At 49.7% G+C, this 20,715-nt stretch overlaps 1 protein-coding gene across 1 annotated transcript; it reads right to left on the bottom strand.

Annotated features, from left to right (window-relative positions):
• Nucleotides 1-5,099: 5,099 nt before the first annotated feature.
• Nucleotides 5,100-19,723, bottom strand: LOC105497461 (golgin A6 family like 4). The gene is given in 19 exon segments (XM_071100806.1): nt 5,100-8,479; nt 8,566-8,719; nt 8,818-8,921; nt 9,003-9,105; nt 9,669-9,760; nt 10,190-10,265; nt 11,562-11,630; nt 11,907-12,427; nt 12,826-12,910; nt 13,104-13,211; nt 13,318-13,379; nt 14,306-14,431; nt 14,528-14,609; nt 14,710-14,760; nt 15,025-15,063; nt 15,923-16,003; nt 17,824-17,888; nt 17,891-17,939; nt 19,601-19,723. Coding segments are annotated over 19 exon segments (2,166 nt in total). The 5' UTR covers nt 19,685-19,723; the 3' UTR covers nt 5,100-8,264.
• Between the last annotated feature and the right edge of the window lie 992 nt (nt 19,724-20,715).

The following is a 20,715-nucleotide window of genomic DNA, read 5'->3' as shown; positions in this document are numbered from 1 at the left end:
AGGTCTGTCTGCAGAGGGTGGGGTTCTGGGGGCAGGAAGGTCTTCTGGGCAGGGGCACAGCTTGGCCCTTTCTTGCTACCTGCCTCCAGCTCAGGCTCCCAGCCTCCCCTGGGGCTCCACTCTGTGGTCCTCAGAGACCTGTTACACAGGGATTGGGCCCACCTCGTCACTTGCAGGGACTGCCCCCTGGAGTACTGGGGACTGGGGCCCCCATGGGCACCTCCTTGGCCCTGTCTATTCTATCTGTTGAATCTTCTGCAAAAAGCGGGCAGAGAGGGGAAAAGCAGGCTGGCCAGCTGTGCCCTACTGTGTCCCCACATGTCCCTTCATCTCTGTGCCCAGAGATAGGGCCGGGCTAATTGCCACTGCCTCAGGTTGGCCCCTTTCCCACCACCAGCCCCAGCAACAGGTTCCTACCATGCTGATTAACGGTTCAACACCAGGCACCTGCCTACCCACAGCCCCTTCCCCTCCCATAAAATCTAGTCCCATGGAGCCAGACAGTGGTGCCCACAGCAGGGAACAGAGGGGCATGAAGGTGCTTTCAAAAGGATCCTGTCCTGGCCAGGGGCGGGAGGCTGGGGAAGGGGCAGACACTGTCCTCCCAGGCCCAGGCCCAGCCCTGGAGCTGACCCTACCCTCTGTCTGTGAGCCTTGGACTCAGCCGTTGACAATTTCCTCCTCAGCCCTCCCCTTGGAAGGTGTTACACCCCTTCTCCAGGTGGGGACACTAAGGTTCAGAGAGGTCGCCCTGCAGCCTACAGGGGTCACCTGTCACATTCTATTCTCCAGCATATGACATCCCTGGACAAAAGAGGAGTGTGGCCCTGGAGCCTGCATGTGGCAGCCACAGCCACTCAGGGCTGGGTGTATGCTGAGGACGGAGTGGACACCACTGAAAATCACTCCTGGCTGGGTGCGGTGGCTCACGCCTGTAATCCCAGGGCTTTGGGAGCCTGAGGCAGGCAGATCACCTGAGGTCAGGAGTTTCAAACCAGCCTGGCCAATGGGGCAAAACCCCATCTCTGCTAAAAATACAAAAATTAGCCAGGTGCGGTGGTGGGCACCTGTAATCCCAGCTACTTGGGAGGCTGAGGAAGGAGAATCGCTTGAATCCGGGGGCGGAGGTTGCAGTAAGCTGAGATTGCACCTTTGCACTCCAGCCTGGGCGACAGAGGGAGACTGCATCTAAAAAAAAAAAAAGAGAAAAGAAAAGAAAAATAAATTACTCCTTAGGGACTGAGACCAAGAAACAATATCAGAGGCTGAACCCCTTGGCAATGAGCATCTGTCCCAGGACTTGGGAGGGAGGGAGCATGGACAGGGTGGCTGCCTGCTGGTGCGTGTCCTGCTGCTCCCCAACTCAACATGCTCACCTCATTTCACACCAACACACCCCATCCTCAGAGGAGGAGCCCAAGGCTCTGAGAGGAAGTAACTGGCCCAAGGGCACATGCCTTGATGACACAGTCAATTCCTAGGCTCTGACTGCCCACCTCCAAGTTCCAGGCCACCCTAAGCAGGTGGAAGAGGGAGAGGGCCCCAAGCAGGCCACAGCTGTGACTTTGCATGGAGAGGGCAGCCTGCCAGAGTTCACTCAGGAAAGCAAGTCGCTCAGCAAGCTAGCATGAGTCCCAGCCCCGCTGTGCTGCCTGAGGTTGGAGGAGCGTCAGACGTGCTTCCTATCTGTCTGCAGCAGCCCGGCTGGCCCAAAGAGACTCTGGGGACCCATGCTCTGAGTCATGGCTTCCCAGGCCTTAGTCAGAACTAAGTCAGAAGGGTGGCAGTCCCTTCCAAGGGGTGGGGAGCAGGGCCTGTTGACTTGCTTCTGACCCACACACTGAGCCTAGGAACATCATCCTGGGCATGCCATACTTGTCGTGCAGTCTGAGTCAAGCTGCCAGGGCAGGGTATCCAGCTCCCAGCCTCCCTGGGAGTGCCGAAAGCCGAATCCACTGCAGAGCAAGGGTGATTGTCAGGGTCCCACCTTCTCTATCTGTTGGCACTCCAGTGGCGATCTAGATGAGAGTCCCATGCACACGGTCATCCCACAACACACTCCACAGGCCAGGTAAGGACACACAGCCCCCTTCCCTCTCTCCCAGGTACCATCATAGCTGCTAGCGTGTGAACAAAGGCACGGTCCCTGGCCCCCACTGAAGCATTACCACTGGCCAGTGGGCTCACACACCTTGGTCTGTTGCTCCTAGAGGTCGCCTGTGCTATTCAGCCAAGGAGACCACAGTGCCTGCTGGCCCAGCTGAGCTCCACCTAGTGAGCTCACCTGCCTGTCCTGCCATGGACTCTCCCTCTTCTGCTTTTCCCAGCAGGAAGGGCCTAGCCTCACCTATGCAACCTGCAGCCCCTCCACCAACCAGTCGAGGCTCCCCTCTTAGACTTATAAGTCTATGGCCAGTGGCATCTGGCTGCCTGCCCTCCCTGCCTTCCCCAGTGTCCCCTCAGAGGACCCTGGGCTTTCAGACCACACAGAGGGGCCTCTGGCGCTCACTCCAGTCATCCATCCCTTATAGCTTCGCCATTTTGGTCCAAGCAGCACTCCTTCTCTAACAAGCCTGGTGGCTGTTGGGTGGGGCTCCCCAAGCAAGAGGTGGCCCAGAGCCGTGGGTTGGAAGACAGGGTGACCAGAGAAGGGAGAAACCCAAGAGGGCTGAGCATTGGTCTGAACTATGGGTGCACTGCCTGGGTGCCTTGGGAGAGGCCAGCATGTGTGGGGTGGAGACGGCTGCCACAGCCCCCAGGCACCGCCTAAGAAGCTTCAGCTTCTCCCTCTATCTTCCTCCCCTTTCCCTTCCAGTCCTTGTGTTCCAGGAACCTTGCCACACCCGCAACCTGCGCCCTTCCCTCTCCAGCCCTCCCACAGCTGCTGCAGCATACCACTGCTTTGCGCTTGCCTCACCAGCTCTGGCTTTTCTTTAATCCGTTTTCTCTCTGCTTTCTTTCCAACTGCCCGCTGAATGGGTCAGGCAAGTCCATCCCGTCCTAAAAGCCCCAGGCCCCACTTTGACCTCTAAACAGATCCTCTCTTCTCGGAGGCCTCCCTTTCCAAGCCTGCCTGTGCGGGTGTCCTGTGACTTGACAGTGGATCCCCACTCCCAAAGCCTTCATCTGTGACTTAGTCTGTTGTAGTGGTGAGCTGACACTTCCAGCTGTGACCGTTGCTGAAAACTTGTGCCCCCTCTGTGGTATGCCCCTGCCCTGTTCTGTAAATAGCTATAAATAGTAATATACATATATACACACACACACACACACGTGGCCGATCACCTTGCTTCTAGCACTAGGAATCAGTCCCCGTGCTGTCCTTTTGAAGTCTTGTGGCCAAAGAAGAGAAAGCTATCCCCCGACATCGCCCCTCCAAAGTGCGCCACCTCCAGTGAGCCTCCCTGTCATGCCCAGCCTGTGGACAGCCAACCCCCGCCATCCCTCCCACCCTCCACCAAGCATGAGGGTGCTGTGCAGGCAGCCGTGTGGCCTGACAGTCTCTACCAGTCCTGCTGTCCGTCAGCTGAGAATCAAACCTGTTTCTGGATGACAGGGAATGTGGCCTGTGCTGGCTGTGTTCTCTGTGCAGCTCAGGGGAGGGAAAAGGCCAAGCCATTTCTAGAATGCTGTTGGGAGCAGTGAAAAGGCCACAGCCTTTCCAAGGGACACTTCCTGGAAAGCCCCTGGAGCTTAGCTGACTCTTATCCTGTGAAGCTGACTCTGGCCATTAGCAGGCATGGCCATGAACTCAGCCTGGAGGAGCCTGCGGGGTAGCCAGCACTCTGCAGGGACAGACACAACAGGCTACCAGGTGCAGACAGGAGAGGGAGGCAAGGGGACAGAAAGGAAGATGCCTGGGGTGGATGGAAGTCAGTGGCCTTGGGTGCTGGAATCTGTCTTCCCGGCTACCGCTAGATCAGGCTTCTGAGCCTGTTGGCTGTCAGGGCTGGACTGTGCCCCATAGGCACCATGGCAGTCCCCGTGAAATCCACCAGGTGTCACCAGGCAGCATACAGGTAACAGGCCTGGAAGGTCCCCAACAGCCCAGCTGGACATGCTCAGACACTCTGGGGCTCCTCGTTCAGTGGGACAAACTGCAGGACCCAGTGAGGGAAATGGGAACACACCAGGCCGAGCAGTATGGCCAAATCCATTTATTCCAAAATGAAAAGCAAAAAAAAAACAGGAGTCGCATCACCCACAACCCCATCCCTGCCTCCTTCCTCTGTACTATGCTAGCAATAAATAAGTTTCCCAGCCACAAATGCTTAGAACCTTCTCCTCATATGCCAGCTCCAACCTCCATGATACAGGGGGTGGCCCTACCCCAGGAATATACAAAATGTTACACAGATACTGTATGTACACTGGGGAAGGGGGGCCACCCCAGCAGCCTGTGCCCTTGCCTGGTCCACAGTTAGCCCCATTGTCCTGCCTCAGCTGCCTCTGTGAATAAGATGGGAGCCCCCCCTGAGGGAAAATTTCCTTTGGTGAGAGTAGAGAGGCCATCAGACCACCTCCAAACAAACCAGCTCCACCAGCCTCTGGCTCCTAAATAACAAACATCACCATCCAGAAATGTAAGGACTCAGCCCTGGTCAGCATGGGAAAGGGTCTGTTTGTCTCCCTCCATTAGACAGGGGTCTTGTCTTGCTACCCTAATGTTAAAGGGGTAACTGGGAAGGGTTGGTTGGTACATGGTGGGGGTGAAGACTCCAGACCCACTTCTCCAGGATTATGCTGATAGGGGCCTGCTTTTATTTATTTTTATTTTTATCCCATGATGTTTTTTGAAATTCCATAACTTGTTTTTCATAACTTTTTAAAAAAAAATTTCATACAACTTTTTTCTACTTTTTTTTGCCACAACTTCTCCACAGCATTTTTTATCTCATAACTTTTTACCACACAGTTTTTTTAATTCCCATAACTTCTTTTCAGTTTGTGTTCTTTTAATAAATACACTTGCATAGTTACAATTTTGTAAAAATAAAAACCGATGATCTCATGCCAAGTGTGCTCAGCATTTGCACAGTCTCAATACCTTTAATGCTATAGTTTTCAAGACACACAAAATTTTAAGGCAAAAACAACACTTTGCAACAATTTCATAATTTATTACATTACAGTATATCATGATAGCAGTCAATAATGCCACTTTAGACAAAAGTCTTTCAGTATTTCCATTATACATTCTGTTAATAAGAATTCATAAATTGGTAAAAGTCATTCTAAGAAAACTTGGCAAATAAAGCTTTGGACTTTATTTCTCTACTTTTCCTTCCCCCAGTTTCTTTGTTTTAAACTACAGTATTCATATTTTAAAATGTTTTAACTTATTTCAAAACATTAACATAGCAGTTACATTTTTGAATAGTTATATTATTTTAAAGTAACTCTGTAAGATAAAGTTTTGGAGAAACTATTATGGATAGGGCTGATTTATATTTTCACATTTTCTAAAAATCAGCTTTGGTTTTAGAACTGATTTTATTCATTTCCAGAAAATCTATCAGGTTTAGCCAGATACTTTAAAAATAATTATCATATATTGCAATCTTTTAACAGGTATTTTGATTCTTTATTTCCTACAGAAATTAAAATTTATTCAGTTGAACTCACATTTTAAAATTATGTATTTCTGATGAACTCTAACCTTCTAATGTTGCCTTCTAAGCAAATTGAAAGCTGCCTTATACTGAATGAAGAAGAGAACAAATAAATACTTGCTGAATGAGGTATTGCAAAAGACTGCATGCACTTTGAAGAAAGACTTAAGTTATTGTGATATGATTTCCATTCTTTTTAGCTTTGTCTTAAACATATGACAAAATACCTACACAAAGAGTGGTATTTCAGTTAATATAGTACATTTATTTTCCAGGCTGATATTCAGCTTAAATATGCCAGTATGTGATTTAATCCATAGGTCCCTGATGAACACATTATTGTCAGATTGGTTACAGATGCTAAATGCGATCTGAAGGTCATTCCTAGTCATTTATATGTGTCAGGGTAAAAGTGAAGTGACTGGAACTATAAAAATTCCTTCAAAATAATTTATCAATGTATTAGGTAAACCCAGTTTCAGAATGATAAAGAAAAACTGTTAGACCAAATAATGTGGCTAATTAACAGTGGTACGATTTCTAGCCCGAGGGTTTTAAATGGACTTAAAGTAACTGTCTTTCAAGTGAACTCAAATAATGCAAAAGCGGCAAGTTCACAAAATAGAAGGTAAGAACAGGACCTCAAGTCTACTTTAAACCCTCGGGCAAGAAATTGTACCACTGTTAATTAACCACATTATTTGGTCTAACAGTTTTTCTTTATCATTCTGAAACTGGACTTATCTAATAAACTGATAAATTCATACAATTTGGAAGAGTCAGTTGAAGTCACAAGCACCCAGTATTTGCACTCTTTCAGTGAATGCAGGCAAATCTGTTATTCCAACAGTAAAATTGTATTATTGCTCTCCTATTAATGTCATATTTATAAAAGTATCATGAGGATGCCAAATGCTAAAAATGGAGATGGTCTAGTAACTAGAAATGCCCACCCCAGGGAGTGCGCATACATTCTAATAATGTATCCCTACATTCTAATAATGTGACGTATTTTGGAACAGAGACATTAGAACTTCATGAAGTTTTAGCTGTTCTTTCCCAAGCATCATAAAGTTATTATTTAGGCAATGTATGACTGAAATAATTCATTCATCATGTACAGGCACATGAACATAAGTATGACACAAAATATGCCTCTAACTGAAACTGAGAGGTATAAGAACATATTTCACTCTTCATAAAGAACTTTGTGAGGAAATATAACTCTGTAATTGTATAGACACTTTTCCTCAAAATACTCTGACATTCACAAACAGTAGATTGCACTGCAGTTTGTACACATTTTAAGTTGCATAAACATCTCCTTGATTTTCAAATGTAGTAGAATACTGTCTACTAAAACTTCTTTTTGTTTCAACTAAGTACTCTCACATATATTGGTTTATAATAATGGTTGTTATTTTTTAAGTGTTTTCCATTCAAGGAAAAGAAGTAAATTCCTATGTGAGAGTAACCTATGTGGTTGAAGAAAAGGTATTAGCCAGAGAGGTCTAGATGGTAAAATCAATATTCTAGTCTCAAAAAAGCTCCATGAACATAGAGGAATGCCAGGTGTCACACAGCTTTCCTTCACTAGAATTAATTCTTGACTAAAGCCTGTATGCCTGTTCCAGGGACATTAAAACTCTGAAAGGATTTCTTATGATCTTTACTAATTACATAAAGAAGAATGCCAACCAGTGCCCTTTTGTGTGATGGGACCTGTAGTCATGTGATTGAAATAGGTAACATGGACTCTGATTCTAAAATGTATTGTATATATTTGCGCTAAGCTAGAAAAGGTTTTCCCTATCCACAGTCAATGATGGGAGCCTTTCCTTCCTCAGAAATAATCCCTTTTTAGGTCATTGAGAAAGAGTACAAAGGCCACAGCTCATGATGCAATATCTTCATGAGCCCAGAGCACATACAAATCCTAAGGGAACTACCATAGTACCGCGCTCATTCTTGGCACCAGAACGAAGGAAACACACTGTATCCTGCAGGCACCTGCCAGAGCAGGCCACTTTCCTCTTCTGTGAGATTTAAAAAGCTCCCCCAAATGTTATTACACCCATCCCCAATACACAGAAAATAGAGGAAAGGCTGTTTCCAGTTCTCAGCCTTTAAACAACTGTAAACGTCACTACTCACAGTGGCATATTACAAAGTAATAAACAGTGTGCACTTGAGGGCAAACCATATATTGAGCTAATGAAGAGCTCGCTGTGATTAGGATTCGAGCAAACATAATATCAGAACATAAGCAAATTTTATCTGAATTCTGTAATGAACATACATGCTGCAAAAACATTTTAAAAACCATGGCAGCCTATTCCAAACCAGCAAGAATAATTTTGCGCAAATAGTGGGTCTTTGTGTGCTTGAACTCCCACCAGGTAAAGGCAAACTCGATATGCGAGCTAACGACTTACAATTATCAAATTAAAAAACAAAAATGCTAAAGGATGCGAGAGTGAACATCAGGGAAAGATCCACTCTCCCTAATTTTCTACAAATAAATTTAAACTGTAAATTAGAAACACAAATGAACATGAGTGGCTCTAACATTCAGATGAAGTAAATGAATCGTGTACGAGATTAACGCCATAACTTTTTGTTGTTGTTGTTTTTCAATTTCTTGACCAGCTCTTAGATGATGATGATGTTTATCTCCCTGTTCTCGGATGCCCGGTAAAAGAATGGCATGCAGGGTTTGGTGGCCAAGCCTGGGTGCTCCTGGGTGTCCTGCATTACAGGAAGCAGGTGCACGATCTGCTCTGCAGTGGGGTTGTCATGGGGAGAACCCTTCCTGGCCTCTCCTGGTGTGGGCTCCACACTGTTGTCCAGGCTCACCTCAGAAAAATCTTCAGAGAGAGGGAGGCAGGGATCTCAGTGCAGGGCCAGCCTCCCCTGCTCCTGCCTGCCCACCCCACCTGAGGGCTCTACTCACCACCCTGCTTGCCAGCAGCCCCAAGTTCCTCGGGGGCTGGAGCCCCTGGAGCGGGCTCATCAGCAGGGTTCTGGGGAGTGGCGAAGAATTTGCCATGCCCCTCGTGGTCGCCCACAAGTGGCAACACCAGCTTCGGCAGTTCCAGCATATTCACCTGAATGGAGGGGTGCTCAGCTGCCACACTGGAGCTGGAGGTGGCACCAGCACCACCCACGCCCAACCCCACCCCCGTAGAGGTGTTGCACTCCCTACTTTCATCTCCTCCTCGTTCTGGGCCAGCCTAATGACATCCTCCATATCCTGGTGCCACGTGTTTGGCACTGCCCCTTGGCTCTCATATACTGTGACGTACTCTCCTGCAAGAGGACAGGGGTCAGAGGCTGGGGCCCTCCAGTGGCCCTGCAGCTCCCCTTGCCATGCCCTGGTCTCTAGCTCACTCATGCTGTCTGTTGCTTCAGAGAGCTGGATGAATCCAAGCTCTAGTTTTTCCACCTGCTCCTTCCCGTCCGCCTTCTCCTTCGGGAGGTCCATAAAGCCGCTCTGGAGCCAAAATAATGGGGTCACATCTCGAGAGTGACCTGTCCTGTCCCGCCCCCACATTTTTTGGCCCATGCCAGGACTCACTCACCTTCACCTTCTCCATGGCCTCCCTCAGGGCCCAGTAGCTCTCCCCACACACAAACTCACCCCCAGTCCTTGGGGCTGGGGCCTCTGCCTCTGACTCCTTCCAAGCCGAGGCCACCAGGTAAACCATGTGTGGGCAGCACAGCCTTTGCACCTTCCGCTGCCCACATGGCCGTGCCTGCTCCTCCTGGGCACTGGCTCCAGTGGAGTTGAAGAATGCCACTTGAAGGCAAGAGGTGAGTATTCTTACAGGGGCATACACACAACAAATGGGGCAGGGAGGTGAAGTGCAGCCCCTTCCCTTGGGGCCTCAGAGAGTGTGCCTGTTGGTCACAGGTGAAATGGTGTCTGACCACTGACTCCCAGAAAGGGTGAGGGTCCCAGAGAAATCAGAAGGCAGGGAAACCAAGAGCATAAGAGAGTCTGGGAGGGACCACAGAGGAAGGTGGCAAAGGGGAGGCAGGGAAAGTCAGGCTCACCATGGCCTCCCGGTTCTCCAGGTCCTGTGGGATACTTGGCATGGGCCAAGGCACCTCCTCCTCCTCACTGTCCAGATGTCCTCCTCCATCTCCTGTGGTGAGGTGGCCAGAGGGATCCTCAGACAACCCAACAAGGGAAGTACTGTGGGCCCACGTCTGTCCCCACCCTCACTGCGTAACCCTGAGCCAGCCTCTCCCCAGAGGGGAATAAGCTGCTGTTCTTAATTTTCCCTTTTAAGAACCAAGATCTTGCTATATTGCCCAGGCACAGTCCCACTACCGGTTGGTGCAGGAGTTCTGACCTGCTCCCTTTCTGATCTGGGCCAGTTCACTCGTCCTTAGGCAACCTGGTGGCCCCCTGCTCCCAGAAGGTTACCATATTGATGACGAACTTAGTGCAAACACCTGATTGGCATAACGACCAGCTATTCTAAAGGTCTCTTCCAACTCCTCAATCCTATGCTGCTAACAGTCCCTTCCTCCTGGGTCTTTCTCCTCTTCCTCTGAGTGGTCTCCTGTACCTTCTCCAGGGAGAGCCATGACGCTCAGCTGGGTCTCTAGCTGTTGGTTCTGCTGGCTGGCAGCTTCTAGGCACTCCTAAGGGGACAGAAAACAGACTGAGAAGGCACGGAGGTTGCCAGGTCATCCCCCTCAGGGCTCCGTCCTCTGCAACTCCCTCCCCTGGGTCTCCTGCAACTTTTGGTAGGCCATCTCAGCCCCCGCTTTGCCCCGAGCTTCCTACTGCTGCAGCCGGTCCATGAGCTGGGTCTGCAGCAGTAACGGCCTGTGCAGCACCTCCTTCTCAGAGGTCAGCTGCTGATAGCTGGCCAGGTACTGCTGCAGGTACTAGTCTCACTTCTGCTGCAGACTCTGAGACTCTTGGCTCTTCAGCTCCACCTGCAGGAAGACCCTGGGCATGAGGGCACGTGGTGGCTGGCTTCCAGATTCTGGGCCCATTAATAGGGTAGCAAGGGAACTGTGGGGCTCTGTCACCTGCCCAGGCCCCTGGCCCCTGGCTCCAGGCCTAAGAGACTGCCTCCCTTGCCAAGAACCCCATGCCTCTTCCCCCAGCCTCAAATCTCATCTCCTTCTTCCCACCATTTAAACTGTAGGCCACAGACTGGTGGAAAAGCAGAGGGAGCCGACCACCATCTGCTAAGTGTGCTACATGCCTAATGTTTCCATGTATTCTCTCATTTAATCCTCAGCACCTCCGTAAGGAAAATGCTAACTTCCTTTTGAAGTTAAAGAAACAGAGACTTAGAGATGAAAAGTAGTTGAATGGTGACCAGTGGAATGGAGGCTGGAATCCAGTTTGAATCCAAGGAGGCTTTTTTGTTTTGTTTTGAGACAGAGTGCCATGCGTGGCCCAGGCTGGAGTGCAGTGGTGCAATGCCAGCTCACTGCAACCTCCACCTCCCGGGCTCAAGAGATTCTCATGCCTCAGCCTCCCAAGTAGCTGGGATTACAGGCATGTGCCATCATGCCTGGCTAATTTTTTGTTGTTGTTGTAATTTTAGTAGAGATGAGGTTTTGCCCTGTTGGCCAGGCTGGTCTCAAACTCCTGACCTCCCAAAGTTCTGGGATTACACGCATGAGCCACCTTGCCTGGCATAAGGAGCCTCTCATACCACTGTCTCTTCCTCTGTGATTGGGGGAATCCATGCCTCTAGCTGGGATGATGATGTCCAGAGCTGGGAGGAACCCAGGGCTACCTACCTCTAAAAGTCAGAGGGCAGGAAGCAAGAAACAGTCATAGGGCTGCCCTGGAGGGTGCTGGGGTCACCTACCCCCCAGTTGGAGCTGCCTTTGGCCTGGCACCTCCCCTCCCCAGAGGCTGGTGCCCACCTCCCAGCCCTTCTTGGATGGGGCAGAGGTTACCGTCTCCTTCACCTCACCCAGCTTCTCCTGCAGTTCCTTTACTTGCTGCTCCAACTGCAGTGCGCTCCTGTTCTCATTGTTCTGGACAGAGAGAAGCAATCATTGGCCACCCACTACAGCTGGAGACCCCAGAACTTGGTGTCTGCCTCTCATGTCACCGGGAAGGGTGGAGGCAGGTTAGAAAAATCATCCCCTCTCCCCAACAGCCATCAGAGCAGGGCCTGATGAGCTCTGGCTCACAGGTGCCTTTAGAAGTACCATGTCATGTAAGGGCTACACTGCCCCATTTTACAGGTGGGGAAACAAAGGCCTGGAGGGTTAGGGATGAGGGCAGGCTCCCCAGGTAGGGCAACACACCAGATCCTCGAAGCTGCAATGTGGCTCGGCCAGCTGCTTGTCGAGCGTGTGGTTCTGGGAGAGCGCGAGCCTCTCCTCCTGCTTTCGTAGCCTCTCCTCCTGATCCCACAGCCTCTCCTCCTGCTTTCGTAGCCTCTCCTGCTTTCGCAGCCTCTCACCCTGCTCCCGCAGCCTCTCCTGCTGCTTCTGAAGCCTCTCCTTTTGCGCACACAGTCTCTCCTGCTCCTGCAGCTTCTGCTCCTCCTGCTCCCGCACCCTCTCCTGCTCCCGCACCCTCTCCTGCTCCCGCACCCTCTCCTGCTCCCGCACCCTCCTCTCCTCCTGGTCTCAGAGCCTCTCCTCCTGATCCCGAAAGCTCTCCTTTTGTTCCTTGCTCAGGAGACTCAAGGCCTGATTGTTTTCCACCTGGGATTGCAGCTTTCCCTCCAAACTTTCCACCTCCTTCCTCAGGTGCCTGGCCTCATCTTGTAGCTGCTTCACCTCAGAAGTCCCTGCTAGGGGTGCTGGGGACAGGGGCTCAGCTGAGAAAGGAAACAGACAATAAGGGCCTCTGGATTCCCCAACCACCGCCCCCCTACCCAAAAAGAAAAAATAAAACCCTCCTCTTGATGCACAGCTCCTCTCAGGCTTCCCAAACTTGGCCTCACTGCTAATGATTCCTTGCACCTGATGGTAGCCAATTTCCAAGCCACTTTCAGATAGAGAGCACTGTGGGTGGCTGACAATGGGCACTCCTCCCTCTTTGCTGATGGGGACCCTGAGGCTCATGGAGATGACAAAACTTGCAGTCTCCTGGCACAGACCTCTTTCCCTCTGCCTCAAAGCCCTTCCATCCACCCACCTCCCTGGGGCATTCTAAGCCACCCCCACAGTCCTCTGATGCTGGTCCTGCTCCCACGTCACACCAGACCCATTTTACCCATCTGGGGTTTGAGTTCGGACAAGCTCCTCTCCAGCTCCTGTATCCGATGTATGTCACGCTTCTCCTCCTTCAATGTGCAAGCCTGCCCAAAGCACAGAGGGGAAGGGCCCTGGGGAGAGGGGCTGGTGGCTGGACAAGCTACCATCTCCCTCTCTGCCCCCACCTCCACAAAGCCCAGACCCATGACCACGTCTGGCTGTACTAGTCCCATTTTACAGATGCCCAGAAAGATCCAGTGACCTATCTAAGGTGGGGGCTGAAGGGTCAGGTCTCACCTCCACCGACATTTTCCACATCCTCTCCTGCCACCGGGCCCTCTCTCCTGTTATATGTTGAGCATATTCATCTCTCTCTAGCTGGACTTGTTTAAGTGACTCTGTCACCTGCAAGGATGGGCACAGAAGTTAGGAAGGGCTGTCACTGGTCCTTACCTGCTCCTGGCCAGTAGGGATCATCATCCTTCCACATCCCTCCTCTGCAAAGCCTCACCTGCGTCAGCAGTGCCCGCTCCTTTGTGGACTGCTCTAACTGCTGCTGGAGGACTGCTTCACTGCGGCTCGAGGACTGTAAAGATCAAGGCATTTCCAAGTCCATGGCCTGGTTTTTAAAAGAACTCAGTAAAGTTGGAAGGGACAGAGAAAGATCGAATTTACAGCTGGCTAACAGAGGCCCAGAGAGATCAGATAATATTGCCATTGTTGTTACTGTTGTTACTACCACTGTTAGAAACTTTACGGAGTTCACCAGGTACCATGCTAACAATCCCATTTAAACCTCACTACCACCATATGAGACAGTTACTAGGAAAACATCTATTGTGTAGATGAAAAGCATGGAGTATTCGAAGTTAAGTTCTTGCCTAAGATCACTTAGACAGAGCTGGGATTTGAACACCCAGGTCTGTCCGATTCTCTAAGCCCATTTTTCTTGCTGGGGGTGGGGGCACAGATAGGAAAGGGGAAATTAATCTTTTGTTTGCTTTTTGAAAGGATGATACATTCGCATAGTCCAAAACTCAGAAGGTACAGAAGGGAAGTGTCGTCCCAGGCGCCTTGTTACTCTCTCCTGAGTTTTTTATAAACACTTACAGACATGTTTTATGTACATTATCATAGTATGTACACACACACACATACATGAACACTTTCCTCTCTCTATAGAAATGGTAACATACTAAAGGTACTCTTCCGTACCTTCACAGTACAAGTATCCAATACCCCACCTAAGACTTGGCCAAGGCCACAGCTAGGTAAGGGCAGGGCAGGCACTTGGTCTCTGAGCTCTGTGTCCAGTGCTCACTGCCCACAGTGCCCCCAACACACCCACAGCAGCTGACTCAGCCCCAGGCTGCCTCTAACAACCAAACACAAAAGCAGCTTGAAATGATCCTGCTGCCTTCTGGGCAGGACACTGCATCCTGCAGAAGGGAGCTTTAGGCTCACTCCTCCATCTGGCAAGCCAGGCTGCCAGGGGACGGGACAGCTGGTTGAACTCATCCTGTCCTCTTCCTGCTGCTGTGTAGACACAGCAGAGAGAGCCCACTCCAATTCTTGAGTACGCTGCAAGGAGTATTGCAGGCGGCTGGCCAGATCCTTGGACTCTTCTGTAATGACAGAAGTTGAGATGGGGCCCAAAGGACTCCTCCTAAAGACCTGTCAAAGTGCCAGGTTGAAGGATGACCGGGTGCCCAGATTCCTACCTTCAAAGTGTCTGGCGGCACGTTTAGTATGGTAAAGGGTGGTCTTCAAGTCTGCCTTTTCCAACATGAGGATGTTGATTGTCTGGAATTGAACATTTGGGAGAAAAGTCAAGAAAGTGCTGAAAGAGAAGGAAAGAAACATTCTCTGAAGGACAGGAGAAAACTCCCCACCCTCCACTCACCTCTAACTGCTCCATTTGCGCTTTGTGAATTTCATTGTTTGCTTTCTTCTCCTATAGGAAGAGGAAGACAGAGCTCTTACCATGGGAAGCAGAGACGGCACAGCAAGAGACATGCCCCCAGAATGCCATCAATGCCCCAGGACAGGTCCACTCATGGGACTAAGTTATCAGGGACCCTATGGGGATGGGATGGAATCTGAGGGGTGAGCCTTCTTCCCCAGGCTGGGAGTGGGTGAGATGAGACTGGAGCCTCTACATCTGAGTGCCCCTCAAACCCAGCAGCCATGTTGTGAGCAAACAAAGAAATCATGTTACTTCTTCCAGCTGATGTTCCACTTGTTTCTTCTGTTGTTTCTGTGGGGAGAGTCAAATTCAGGTGACTGAGGGTGGCCCCCTCAACTCTATTCCCTAGACCAGGAAGCGGTAGGCAGGGGCCAGGAATGGATTTTAAAGGCAACGTTCTCAGACCCAATGGCAACAGGAACTGGTCAACTCTCCTCAAGCTCTCAAGGACAGAGGATTTGGGTCTCTGTTGGTTTTTGCCCAAAGCTGCAGAACTCAAAGTCTAAATCTGGATTCTCTCGAAGGGACAGTAACATAAATCTCCAGAGACGGAGTCTGAGAAAAGCCCACCCTTCTGCCAGCTTGTTATTTAGAAAGGTGCGTTCATTCAACAAACACTTACTGAGCACATACAGGCCAGGTACGCTTCTCCATGGCAAATATAGGATGGAAAAGGACAGACAGGAGCCCTTGGCCATGAGGTTTCCATTCTAGGGGCCTTTAAATCTCAGACTCTCAGAGCTAACAGAGGCCTTTGATGCTCTACCTCCTCCAGAAACATGAGCCCAAGGAGGAGAGGTGACTTGTCCAGACTCAAAGAGCAAATTCAGGACTGAGTCAGGGCAGAAATACGGGGCCCCTGACAACCAGTCAGGCTAGTGCTTCCCTGAGAGGTGACAACCCTAGGGTGTGTGTGGCAAGGACTGGAGCAGAGGTGTCTGGAGAACAGAGAGTCGGCAAAGAGGGCAGCGACAGAAGAGCCATGCTACATGCTCCTTGCTCTGGAGTCCCTCCAGGTGAGGCCTGGGTGCTCCAGCTTCCCATTTGCCCTTGGTACCAGGGGCCCCCAGCCCCTTTCTTCAGGGCCCCATGGGTAAACTAAAGACTAGGATTGGCAGCATGGAATCAGGGGACCCCACTGGACTCTTACCAATGATTCTATATTTTCATTAAGGTGATTGATTGTCGCAGAGTTTGAGTCCAGGGCTACTGCTAGTTCTTGGTACCGGCTCTGAGGCGCATATAGAGAGGATGAGTTGGAGGAGGACTGCAGGGAGAGGTGGAGAGAACAATCATTAGGGCTGGGGTGTGTGGGGGTTGTCTCAGCTGGTAGAGGGGCACCCAGCCTCTGCTGTGAGAGGAGGTTGGAGGGCTGGCCTGCAGGGTCACCGCACCTCGGCCCAGGGCCTCTTACCTCCAGATCCTTCAGGGTAACAGATGATGCAGGAGTAATAATGACAAATTCAAAAGAAAAACAGAAACTGACATGGGAAACAGTTATGGATATCAAGAAAGTAAAAAACAGCAAGGGGCCGAGCACGGTGGCTCACAAATGTAATCCCAGCACTTTGGGAAGCTGAGGCGGGTGGATCGTTTGAGGTCAGGAGTTCAAGACCAGCCTGGCCAACATGGTGAAGCTCGCCTCTATTAAAAATACAAAGATTAGCCAGGTGTGGTGGTAGTTGCCTGTAATCCCAGCTACTCAGAAGGCTAAGGCAAGAGAATCATTGAACCCGGGAGGCAGAGGTTGTAGTGAGCTGAGATCACACCACTGTACTCCAGTCTGGGTAACAGAGTGAGACACTGTCTCAAAAAAAAAAACAAAAAACAAAAAACAAAGAAAAACAGCCCCAAATCCCACATACCTGCTCTGTACGTTATTCCCATAAACAGGCTGAAGGTTAATGGCAGCAACATAAAATAAGCCAGAGGTAAAGTGTCCCCCAAACCAGAGAAGCCTCAGGGGCATGCACAGCTGGAGACAGCAAGCCAGAGAGGGGTCCTGGCACTGCCTCATCTTCCACTTGTTCAATAGGGGAGCGCTACCCCCATTGGAATGGTTAAGGTTGGACACTAGCACATTCAGAATGTCCTGAATCTACAGGAGGTGACAAGGGAAAAACAAGGGCAAGTGGAGAAAGACAGAAGTGGCTCAGAGAGAAACAAGAAAGTCAGGGTAGGAGGAAGATGTGGGTTCCTCTGCTGAAGAGCAGAGGAGATTAAAACCATGGCCTGTGCCATTTTTCCAAATGGCCACCTGCTGCCTTGCAAGGGGCAGGAACAAATAGATGGAAAAGTCCCCTGAGCGATGCAGTCACAGAGTGGAGTCACCTGATCAATGCAGCTCTTAACACGTTCACTGGACCCCCTCCCTCAGGCCCAGGACATGGGCGATGAATCTGGTAGAGCTCCAGACCTCCACATCCATTAAAAAAAAAACAGACTTCTGAGTAAGGGTTCACTTGAACTAAGGGGGCTGTAGCTAAAAAACAAGTTTGAAAGACACTGATCTCCAATATCATCTTACAGAGGAGGAAACTGAGGCCCACAGGAAGAAGTGATTTTTCTGTCGTCACCAAGCAAGTTGGTGGCAAGTTAGATCTTCTATTATTTCTAGTGCCTCGGGCTGTCCTCACCACACACTGGGCCCCCTTCTGTGACCCTAAAGGGACAGCCTGATGGCAAGTGGCTGTACTCATTGGCCCAGCTTCCCCTTGAGACTGGGGATGAGGAAAATCAAACAGCAATGACCATTTCCTGAGTATACTGGCTGTTTACAGCAGGCCATGTACTAAGGATTAACATAAAAACAATAATAAGGAATCTCATTTAAACTTCACAAATGGAAGTCAAACACTACTACCCCTATTTTACAGATGTGAAAAGACAGGCTCAAAGAGCTCAAGCAATTTGCCATAAGTCAGATGCCTAGCAGACGGAGAGGCAGGATTCAAACCCACAATTCTCTACCAGTACCCAGCAATCTCAACAATTATCCTTTACTGCCCCTTGGGACTCCTGTCCCCAGGAGCCTGGTCAGCCAAGACTCACATCCTCAGGTGAGTGGCAACCACCAGAAGTGGTTGTCTCAGGGCTACTTCCAGTTTTTTTCTTGTCTTCGCTCCTGCCGGAACACCAGGGCTTTTACTCTGCTAATACTCTTTCAGCTGTGGGAAAGAAGAGCAGTAATACTCATGAGAACCACCAGCCCCTACAGGCACATCCTCCTTTACAGTTTTTGCAAAATACTCTTATACACCATCTGATTTAATGCCACCTACAACTGTGTAAGGTGTTGTCACAATCACTTAGTGACTGAGAGGAATGGATATTATGGCTTCAAAAAAGGGGAGGGGACAATAATGGAACTTAAACTCATTTGTCTTCTGACTCCAAGCTCTGGGGTTTTGCCATGAATCAGCATCTGCCAGGGACCAAAACCAGAGGCAGAGGTAGAAAAGTAAACATTAAGTAGGCAGGAACCGCACTCTGTGTGGTTTAGAGTCATACATCCTCACATGTCTGGTAGTTAAAGAAGTGCACCAGTACCTCTCAAACTTTTATATCAATGTGTCCTCATGGCAGAAGGCAGCTTCTTTGTTAAACCCAGGAATTTATCAGAAAGAGGATAATCCAAGTCTCATTTCAGAGAGAAGTCTGGTATACTCTCTTAGACACCTATGTGACTGTCATCTCTAAGTACATTAATGATTTTTCTCTCTTAAGAGAATTGAGGGAAACGGATGCTTCAGAAAGATCTCCCACATTTATCCTGTGGCACTCAAAGTACCCCAAGTTGAGATGATATGAGGAAGATTCAAGCTGTCAAGTTCAGTTTCCCAAGATCTGTTCTACAGAAGATGAGCAAATCTCACTTCAGAGACCACTGACTGAAGGGCAGTTTGGTCCCAGAACTGTGGAGAACTCAGAAAAAAATGTTAAAGTCTCTCTGGAAAGTAGAAGCCTGGGAGAAAACCAAACCAAACCCGTTCTCCCATTGCCGCCCTGAGATACTGTCAACATTTTGAGTTCATGGGGGAAGTGTAGGCTTTTCCCACTGTCAATGTCTACGTTAAGGGAGTAAGGCAGCCTGAAACCTACTGCTCCTAGGTCCCATAATCCCCATTCTCCTTCCAGCTGGGAATCTGTGCTGCGACCAGAGGAACCAGAAATGGGGTGTGAACACTTAGGGACTGGGGCATAAGATCAAAGGCCAGTCTTGCAGCAGTAATGACAGTTCCTAGGGGGACTGTGACATCACTAGATTCCACTCCTCCCAGGGGAGGGGACCACATCAGTGCGATGCCCGAGTTGCTACTCCAGGATGGGGGAGGAAAACACAGGGTTGGGACCCAGGTCCTTGGAGACACCAGCCCAAGAAGCCCAGGGAGGTCAAGCTTGGGGCAGCAGGAGGGGAGGGCAGAGTCTGCAGTAGGGAGCCCCAGAAGTCACCAGCCCAAAGTCACCCAGGGACGACTGGTGAAGAGTGGGGCCTTGGGCTGGGGGACCCAGGTCTTGGGAGACACAAGCCCAAAGAGCCCAGGGAGGTCGGGCTTGGGGCGGCAGGAGGTTAGGGCTGAGTATGGAGCGGGAAGCCCCAGGAGTCACCCACCCAAAGACATGCTGGGGTGATTGGCAAGGGCAGGGACTGGGCTGCTTGCTGAAGGTGTGGGGCTGACTGACAACACTTTGGTTGGGGGAGCCCAGAGGCACAGGGGTTGGGGGGCACAGTCTGGTGTGCCTCAGGAGTGGTATGGACTCTGGCAACGGTCTTGTTGTCGGAGGGGATCTGTGGTTGGGTTGGGGGCCATGACCTGGTGCGCTTTACCTTTTTCTTGGCTGCAGCCAATTTGTCCTGTCGTGTTTTTTCTGACATCGCAGGGTGGGGAGGGAGGCGGGGTTGGGGCCACATCAGCAAAATCCCAGTGAGCACTGCTGAATGCCTCCAGTTACCTACCTGGCAGCTATGCGACTGAGCCAGAGAGGTGTAACCAGGGCCCCAGGAGAAATGCAGAATAGGGGCGTGGCCTTAATGTTCCAAGCCCATTGGTCAGTGAGAAAGATGAGAGGGAAAGGAGGCATGGTCAAGCAGCAGTGTGTCCAGAGGGACCTGTGGCATCACAATGCTAAAGTTGCCCATGCAACCACTGTCCCCACCCACTCGGAGAGAGGGGCAGGGCCACCCACTCTGGGAGAGGGGACGGGCTGGCTTTTGCTTTAAAAACTTTAAAACTGTAAAAAATAAACTTTAAAAAATATATGTGGGTACACTTTATACATATGTGTGTCTGTGTGTGTGTATCTATGTGTTCTTCCAGAGCTGTCTTCATTATCCAGCTTCTATGCAAGGTCTATGATTTTGGCCTATATTTTTCATCTTCAAATGGAATACAACAATTACCAGTATCACCTTAACTGAGATACCGACCCTATAAAAATGGAAAATCCATAGCATGCTTGATGATTAATGAAGCAGACTATAATATCCAACATTCCAATAAGATAAAATAATCACAATGATTTCTCTTTTTTGGAAAAACATTTCTCTTATTCTCCTACATTATTAAGATTTTTTAAAAAATAAGAAACATGTCTAATATCTTTAAAAACACAAAGCTTTTGGGCCCAGTGCAGTGGCTCACACCTGTAATCCCATCACTTTGGGAGGCCGAGGTGGGTGGATTGTCTCAGGTCAGGAGTTCAAGACCAGCCTAGCCAACATGAAGAAACCCCACTTCTACTAAAAATACAAAAATTAGCCAGGTGTGGTAGTGGGTGCCTGTAATTCCAGCTTTTTGGGAGGCTGAGGCAGGAGAATCACTTGAACCCAGAAGATGGAGTTTGCAGTGAGCCAAGCTCACGCCACTGCACTCCAGCCTGGGCGACAGAGCAAGACTCCATCTCAAAAGAAATAAAATAAAATAAAATAAAATAAAATAAAAT

This window comes from Macaca nemestrina, chromosome 7 (genome assembly GCF_043159975.1).
Source record: "Macaca nemestrina isolate mMacNem1 chromosome 7, mMacNem.hap1, whole genome shotgun sequence".
NCBI classification, from domain to species: domain Eukaryota; kingdom Metazoa; phylum Chordata; class Mammalia; order Primates; family Cercopithecidae; genus Macaca; species Macaca nemestrina.
The sequence above is the reverse complement of the archived record's forward strand: the minus strand, read 5'-3'. Positions and strand labels throughout refer to the sequence as shown.